Source organism: Falco rusticolus, chromosome 2 (genome assembly GCF_015220075.1).
Source record: "Falco rusticolus isolate bFalRus1 chromosome 2, bFalRus1.pri, whole genome shotgun sequence".
Taxonomy (NCBI): domain Eukaryota; kingdom Metazoa; phylum Chordata; class Aves; order Falconiformes; family Falconidae; genus Falco; species Falco rusticolus.
In genome coordinates this window covers 66,036,040-66,044,407 of record NC_051188.1, presented here as the reverse complement: position 1 = coordinate 66,044,407, position 8,368 = coordinate 66,036,040, and the positions used below count along the sequence as shown (strand labels likewise).

General features: G+C 42.4%; 1 protein-coding gene across 3 annotated transcripts in view; it reads left to right on the top strand.

Annotated features, from left to right (window-relative positions):
* The first annotated feature begins 583 nt into the window (after window positions 1–583).
* Window positions 584–8,368, top strand: part of LOC119142668 (E3 SUMO-protein ligase RanBP2-like) — a 34,964-nt gene continuing 27,179 nt past the window's right edge. For all 3 annotated transcript variants that reach the window (XM_037375839.1, XM_037375838.1, XM_037375837.1), the window contains exons 1-7: window positions 584–900; window positions 3,278–3,345; window positions 3,837–3,948; window positions 4,821–4,973; window positions 5,779–6,009; window positions 6,448–6,593; window positions 8,137–8,329. In XM_037375839.1, the coding sequence (XP_037231736.1) occupies window positions 826–900; window positions 3,278–3,345; window positions 3,837–3,948; window positions 4,821–4,973; window positions 5,779–6,009; window positions 6,448–6,593; window positions 8,137–8,329 (978 nt within the window). In that variant the 5' untranslated portion in view covers window positions 584–825. The remainder of the gene's footprint in view (window positions 901–3,277; window positions 3,346–3,836; window positions 3,949–4,820; window positions 4,974–5,778; window positions 6,010–6,447; window positions 6,594–8,136; window positions 8,330–8,368) is intronic.

Sequence of the window (8,368 nt, the reverse complement as noted above, 5' to 3'; positions counted from 1 at the left end):
ACCAGCACCAAGGCTTTTATTACTTAGCCCGGCAAGTGCTGGTAACCCCAACTGTAGACACAACATTAAAAAGCACAAAGAAAAAAATACTCTCTTTTTTAGGGAATTTAATCCAGCGCCTGAATAACTCACCATTGATAGAAGAAATAATAGAAGAGGGGTAACTCTTTCTGGGTGTTACAGGTGCTTGTCTCCTTACAGAGCAAGTTGGCTGTGTTTCCACACTTTCCCTGCAAAGACGGCAGGAGCTGTGGGGATGTCGGGGTTTTTTTAAGCGTAGCAGGAATCTTATAGCTGCCAATGGGTTCCTCGAGGCTGAGGACCGGGCGGATTTTTAATGACGTTTCTTCAGAGGCGGCGCCCAGCAGTCTCCCTGTGACGACAGAGTCTGGAACCAGCAGAAGAGACTGGTATCACAGCAACGCCTAGAGCTCCGCACCCGCTGCCCCCGCGCACACGCCGCGGAGGCCACGCAGAGGCTCCGCACCCCGCCACCGGCACGGCCCCCTCAGCGGGGGAAGCGGCGTTCCCGCCCTTGCCCCCCGGCGCAGGCGCGGGGCTGGCGCAGGCGCACAGAGCCCTGCGGCCGCGGGTGCTGGGAGGCGGCCGGGCCTGGTAGGAGGGTGCGGGGCGGTTCTTGCGCACTCGCCCGAGCAGGGCGCTCTGTACGGTTGCGCGGGAACTTGCGTAAGGCGCGGCGGCTGCCGCGTCCCTTCGTCGCTTCCTCCTTCCTTTCCTCCTTCCCCTCTGAAGGCGCCGCGCGAAGGCCGGCTGGGAAGGCTTTCCGCCTGAAGGAAGGCCGGGCGCGGCCCCCGCCGCGGCGCCATGATGAGGCGCACGAAGCCTGAAGTGGAGCGGTACGTCGCCTCCGTGCAGGCCGCCGCGCCTTCCCCCCGAGAGGTGAGTGCTGCCGGTGGCGGGTCCTGACGGGAGGCCGTGGTCTTTCCGCCCATGCCGGTCCCGGGGGGTGGTGCGGTTGCTGGCGGCCGCCAGGCCCGGCGCGGCCCGCGGCGGCGCCCGTTGCCGCTGCCGCCTCGCGTGGCGCCCAGCCGGAGGGGTGGCTGGCGTGGGGCGGCAGCGGCGGCCTTCCCTCGGCTGCTGAGCTCAGGGCGGCCTCCCGCGCCGCCGGGAGCCCTCGCCGTGCCGGCCCTGCTGGCGGCGGGGGGCGGCTGCTTTCCGCCCGTGGTGCGGCTCCCCGCGCCGTGCCGGGTGCTGGGGCCGGGTGGGCTTTGCCCTGCCTCGTTCCTCGCGGTGAGAGGAAAAAGGGGTTCTGGTGCCTCTGGGAGTATTTTTGAGTCCATATTTGCGCAGGTTTTCTAGAAGTCGAGTGAGACTGGGGAAGCTGCTGTGAGGAAGGGCATGGGGTTTTGTTTACTGGATGGAGGTGCTCTCCCTTACCAGGAGCAGTGGTTTTCCAGGGCTATGCACCTGCCTGTTACACCCGGTCAGCCCTAGTGTTGTTCTGATGAGCCCACCGCCTCTCGAAGTGTGGAATTCTTCAGTTTTGTGGGAGCATAGTTCCTACGTTTTCTAAGTTTCTCTTTTTAAAAAAAAAAAACAAAAAAAAACAAAAAGGGAATAATATGTGAGACACATTCAGCTTTCTTTTATGTGCAGCATGATTTAATATTCTTGTTTGTGTGACTGCTTTGTGAAACAATAGTATTAAGAGAGGGAGATCTGGGGGGAAATAATTTTCCTACTGTATATTAGTAACTGGACAGAAGGTTGAGGAACTCTGCATAATTGGTTACCATTTTCCAGATATAATGGAAAATGGCATACAGGTCACAGCAGTCTGATGCAATTCATGGGAGCTATTTAATCCCGAAAGATCCTGTTCTGCTGCTCTGCATTGATTTTTATTGCAGAGGTAGAGTATTCAGCAGTGTGTTCTATAGCGTGAATGCATCAGTGTTCACCATTATGCAGTAGGGTCTTTATGCATGGCCTCCGTACATTGTCATAATCATTTCTCCTTTTCCCAACAGCAAAAAAATTGTCCGGTGACTGTAATTGGCCTGGGTGCTGTTTAGACTAGAAAATGTCAAATACATCACTGCCAGAATCAGAGGTGCTCTTAGATTGTTTTGATGTTCCTGTTGAACTGCACCGGGGGAAAAAAAAAAAAAAAGTAATCCTCTTCTGATGTGCTTAAGGCCAACTGGTGCATATTTAGGGTTGGTTTGTTTGTTAAGTAATGCTTACAGCTAATAGTATTAGTACAGTCAATGGTGGAAATAGTTACTGGTTTTCTTGTGTTGATTTTAAGGGGTGGTGCTTATAAGGCTGCAAAGCATTTATTTTGAGGTTTCTTTTCATCCGTGTTTAAAAAGAGGTGACAAGTGTGACTGCACTCTTGACATTTCAGTATTTCCTTTTTATAACATACTTCAAAAATACGGGCTGAAAACTTGAAGTATTTTAGGAGGCCTGCTTTCATTCTAAACCACTTTGTAAAATTTTGCATAAATAGCAGGATGGGAGGCTAGTAATTCAAGCGTATTCAAAATGTACACACTTGTTTGCAGTCATAGATGTAAGTAATTCTGGTATTTTGTGGTTCACCAGCAAAATCTGGTTTTGAACCGATACTGGGAGTTCAAGCTTTAAATTTGTCTGTTTTACATTTACCTTAAGGTTTTTGCTTGTGACTTTGTACTTTAACTCATTCCTTTCGCTCTTATTTTTTTTTTCCTGTCCATGCTTCTGCCATCTTGCCCTCTGCTTGCCTTCTGTGTATCTTAGGCTGGTAACTTCAGAAATAAACTACTGCATAAGCGTTACCCAAACTGAGAATGACTTGGGTAGAAACTGCTTTTTCATCAAGTATATTTAAAACCATAGTGTCTACACAGCAGGTCTAAAGGGCTTATCTCTCTTGGTTTGCTGGAATTTTTCTTCCCCCTTGCTACATTGCCACAAAAGAGATTAAATGTAGCTCATCTATGACCCCATTCTTCCACTCTCTTTTAATCAGAAATGTTTATGAAATACCACACATAAAGGGCTTGTTGCTTACTTCACTTGTAATCTCTGTTCTGCCTAGTAGCCTTTGCCAGTTATAGGAAAAAAAACCATATTCTTTTCATTCTTAATCTTACACCTTTTGAAACCAAACCCATAAGTATGAGGAGTGGATTTGAACTGATAGCTAGTTGCCAAATTTAGTCGTTCAAAAGTATTATGCATTGCGGAAAGGAATTGTCACAGTGTTGAATTATTTTAAAAGTAACGTACATCTAAAGTATGACTGTCATGTTTTTTTCTCCTTCAGAAATCAATTAAAGGGTTCCTCTTTGCTAAGCTGTACTTTGAAATAAAAGAATATGAGCTTGCTAAAAGGTAATGTGTTGGTGTATGTTTGGTTTTCTGTTTTCTAAATGTAAAAGAAAAGCTAAATTAGTATGAATTAGACCAGAGAAACCAAGCTCAATATTACGCTGTTTTAAGGTAGTAGTAACTATATGGATATTGAATGCCATTTAAATCTTTATAAAACAGCAGTTTAAAAGAAGCTGGTTATATAGTACTGAAAAACTTACCTCGTTGAAATGGCTTTTTTTCTCAGTGTATTAGGTAGTTCTTACCATCTGCAAACTACTGCTTTTTTTTTTTTTTTTATTATTCAGTAAACAGAAATGCTTGCTGGCAAGTAAGTAGCATCTGTACATGTAATACAATGTAGCTTCTTACTTTAAGGTACAGACAAAGAATCTAGAACAAAATACATCTGTATTTCCTGTGTGGCAGATTAAGTTATCACTGTAGCTCAGAGTGAGGGAGTATTACTGAAAAATACTGGTCAAGTAAACGACTTTTTTCCCCCTCCATAGGTATATATCTACATACCTCAGTGTACAAGAGAGAGATCCCAAAGCACACAGATTTCTTGGACAGATTTACGAAGCTGAGGATAACATAGAAAAAGCTTTTGGGTGTTACAAGGCAAGTACTACATAGACCTGTAATGTCCTGCTTTATTCCTTTGTAATTGGACTTTTAAAATCCTTCTGTACTGGACATTCTCAAACAACAGAAGAAAACATGTTCCTGGAAAAACTGTAGTATTTGTACACATTTGACAAAGGAAAGCATATGAAGCGTTGCAGAGGAGATTCTTCACTTGCTTCAGTAGTGTATTTTTAAGTTGATTCTTTGTGTTTTGTTCGGGATTTGATCTTTGTGCTATGTGCTGTAAAACTCTTCCCACATCATACGTTGTTTTAGAGTAAGGGTCTGTGACTGTTGTAGAATTCCTCAATGTGGACTGTGATGACAACAGGAATCTAGTTGCTACTAGTGGTGGTGGTGGGTTGTTTGGTTTTCGAGGGGGCAGGGTGGAAGGGAGGGGCAAATCTAGTTTTGATTAGGCAAGCCTATGAATGTCAAATTCCCAACTGGAATGTTATTGTTCTGGTTTTGGGGAGGGAGATGATGAGCTCAGAAGTCTGGTTGCCAACATAACTCCACGAAGTGCTATCACACTTTTTAAAAGTGTGTGTCTTAACTGTTTATTTTTTAGAAGTGTCCACATCTGGCTAGGTGAGAGGACCTTATAGTCCTACTGCCTGCATATGGCAGTAGCTACTCGTAGACACAGATCTCTTATGTGCTTCTGAATTCCAACAGTTGTATCTGGGTGCTGTAAACTACTGGTTGTGTTTAGAAGGTCTTTTCTTAATATAGGCTGTGTTGATAGGTCTAACTAATTTGAATAGCTGGGTCTGTTTGTGGGGGGATAACTCTTTCCTGTTCTATATGGATCATAAGATCAAGGTCGGTTTTTTTCCTTTCTGTGCGTGCGTGGGGAAAACTAGCGTTCTGTGGAGTTGAACCCAACACAGAAAGATCTTGTATTGAAGATTGCGGAGTTACTATGCAGTAATGACATTACTGATGGAAGAGCGAAATACTGGGTTGAGAGAGCAGCTAAACTCTTCCCTGGGAGTCCCGCTGTTTACAGGTTGAAGGTAAGTTCCAAATTACCTCTTTTTTGGCTTAAAAAACCTTTCAGAATCTGACTGAACTGCTTTTTGCATATTATCTTACACAAAACTTTGGCTAAATTGTTTTAGGATCTTTAAATCTGTTAGGTGTGACTTTCTTTGCAGGTTGACACTTCTGTCTAGCTTTCAAGACAGCTGCAGCTATAGGCTTTTATACCCTTTTTAATGTTCCAAGGTTAATCCTCTTCAAAAATGCCAAGAAACTGTGTTAATTGCCACATCAGAGAAGTTAAGACTAGATAAGCACTACTTGACCTTTTTATTGTGTCACTTGCAGGAAGGTAGCAGGCCTGTGAACTCAGACTTCCTTGCTCTGCGCTGCTTTTTTGTTTTTAAATCTGTGTTATGATGGACTCTGCAGAATGTGAGAAATGCTGTAATTCTCAAATATTGTGTAAATGTTTTGTTGTGCGATCTCACTTTTGCACAAGTATATTAATTTTGTGTAGTTAGGCAGCAATCACATTGACGTCTTAAGATGTCTGTTTTTAAGCAAGGTAGTCTGTGGCAGGGTATGCTGTCATTGAACCAAGTGGTTTGACAAGCATTACTTACCATTGGTAAGAGTCAAATTCTTCTGAGGATTTTCTTCTGTGATCACTATCTACATTTTAAAATGTCTATTTCATCGAACTTTATGTAATACCTGAAAGCTATTAAGAGTAATGTAGTCTGTGTAGTGGAGGAAGGAAAAATGTCTGCTACTGTAGATGTTGAAAAGACTTACGTGGGAAATGAAATATTAACATGTTGCCTTCATGCTTAACAGGAGCAGTTATTGGACTGTAAAGGTGAAGATGGATGGAATCAGCTTTTTGACTTGATTCAAGCAGAACTTTATGCAAGACCAGATGATGTCTACATAAACATCAGACTAGTTGCACTTTACCGTTCAAATAATAGATTAAGAGATGCTGTGCTCCATTGTCAGGAGGCAGAGAAGAAAATACCTTTGCAGTCAAGCTTGGAATGGTGTTCCTGTGTTGTAGAGACATTTGAGGTGTTTAATCATGTTTTGATCCTGTGATAGTCTTCCGTATCTTTTTAACTGGTCTGTTTCTCTTAGAGCTGTCAGAGTAATGACACTTTCTCGAGGGATTTAACTCCTTCAAATGCAAGTCTACTGAAACAAAATGGAATTACAAAATACTTCTTGGTTGTTTTTTTTTTAAAATTGGAATTTTCTCCCTAAAATTAAGCCTTATAGAGCTATTGAATTGCTAACTTCAAAAGCTGAGTTAGATACAGCAGTTCCATTAGGGATGAAATTGCTCAGGCAAATATTTCCCTGGAACTTTGCTGCTGAAGAATATGTTAAGGTCTCACCTGTGAAACTGGATTATGCAGTAAATGCTACTAGTATGTTTTGGAGAAGTACTGCCCTTGCCTTCATGGAAGGATGACTGTTCCTTATCCTGTGATGAACTTTCTTCTTTAGGAATATCTGGAATCTTTACAAGACTTGGAGTCTGATAAAAATAATTGGAGAACTATCAAGAAAGATCATCTGCTGGCCTATTCCAGCTTTGTCAAAATGACGCTTTCTTCTAGAGATGTTCAGGAATGCAGAGAGGCACTTGAAAGGTACTCTTTTAACTTTCCTGTAGTATAAAGAAAAAACCACCACCAAACCAACAAACAAAAAACCAACAACTTAAGGAAAAAAAGCACACCGCACAATTCTTTCCTGAGTCACAGAATATCTTAACAGGCTTCTATTTCACTGCTTAACTTGTTTGTGGATGGGACAGAAGTTTCTCTTACTTGCCACTAAGCATGGTTTTTACTGGGTTTAAACCCCAAGCTAACTTTTGATAAGAGATGCAAGCTTTATTTGAATAGTCAGCACACAGCCATGGAGAGTACTTGTTGATATCCTGGGTCAATTAACTTTGTACATTCTTTCCCTTCAGTAAGAGAGTATTATTCTGTACTTCGGCAATTAACTAATACAGATTTCTCAGACAATTAAAAAAAAAAAGCACCCAAAAAAACCCTAAAAAGAAAACCCCAACCCCCAAAACAACTAAAACCCCCAAACCAGCCAAACAAAAATACCAAGCCACCTCTTGTGTGTCAGCTTGTTCCTGCTCATTTTGTTCTAAATTAACACAACTCATACTGGAATAATTAGGAACTTTGGTGTAATTGGGAGGGAGGAAGCCACATGCAGTAAGAATGCTTTCCTTAAGGGAAAACTGGTGGTGTTACAGGGCCAGCTAAGCCAACTGACTTCAAGGCATATCATCTTTGCACACCTAGACTAGTACAGAACAGTTTTCGTAGTCAGTATGTTGTGATCTGTGTCCCTTTCTCTCTGTTTTCCCTTTCTTACTGGCTTTTATTGACTTACCTTTGTTCCTCAGTTATGTGACGGCTGTTAACATTATCTTTTTTTAAATTACATTCCTCAGTCTTGAATGAGTATTTTAAGCAATAGAGATAATGGATGAGGAATACATAATGCCAAAGTATGTTTTATTTTCTTTTTCTCCTCTAACATTGACCAAAACCATCTTGGCTTTTCTGGTGCCATTTTATTAGAGCCTTTCAAAGTGATCACATCTGAAGCATTTCCAGATCATAGCAGTGCTAACAGCCGTTATAGTTTTGTCGTTTAATTCAAAAGTGTGTTTTAACTTTCCTGGAAAGCCTATCCTGAGTGTGGGTTGTATACTAGCCTACAGCTACTCAGATTTCTACAGTACCTTCTATTTTTGAAGAGCCTGTCTAACTGTATTTTTGGCCTTTCTGATAAATGAAGGAAAGGGAAGAACAGAGCAACTGGTGCCTCCTGTATGTCTCTAAATCTGCAGTAGTGAACAAATCTGTCCACATAGTTTGGGAGAGTAGTTCTGAAAGCAGCTGTGCTTATGTGCTGAAAAGGACTGTAAATATCTAGGTAATATTTAGTGTGGTTTACTTCAACAAATTGAGAGCTTTGAGAGTTTGAGACCATTGGTTACTTTCTAGCGCAACTCAGGTTTAAGCAAGAGACAGTACTAACCATTGACTTAAGGAATGACTTAAGGAATTACTTGATTCATAGTTAAGGAACATCAGTTGAAAACGTCTGCTATAGCTTTTACCAGGACTTTGTTTAGAATGAGTCTTCTCTGCATTTTAGTTTTGATCGTGCGCTTCAGTCAGTGAAACCATATGTGAATTTGGCTGATGAGTTGTCTCGTACCTATGTGGAAATGAAAGGACAGCTATACATGCATGCTGGAACTTTGCTACTGAAAATGGCCCAACACAATGAGGCACAGTGGAAAGTTGTGTGTGAACTAGCAGCATTGTGTTATCTGATAAGTTTCCAGGTAAGATTTTCAATTTATGCCTTTAGTTGATGCAGCTCT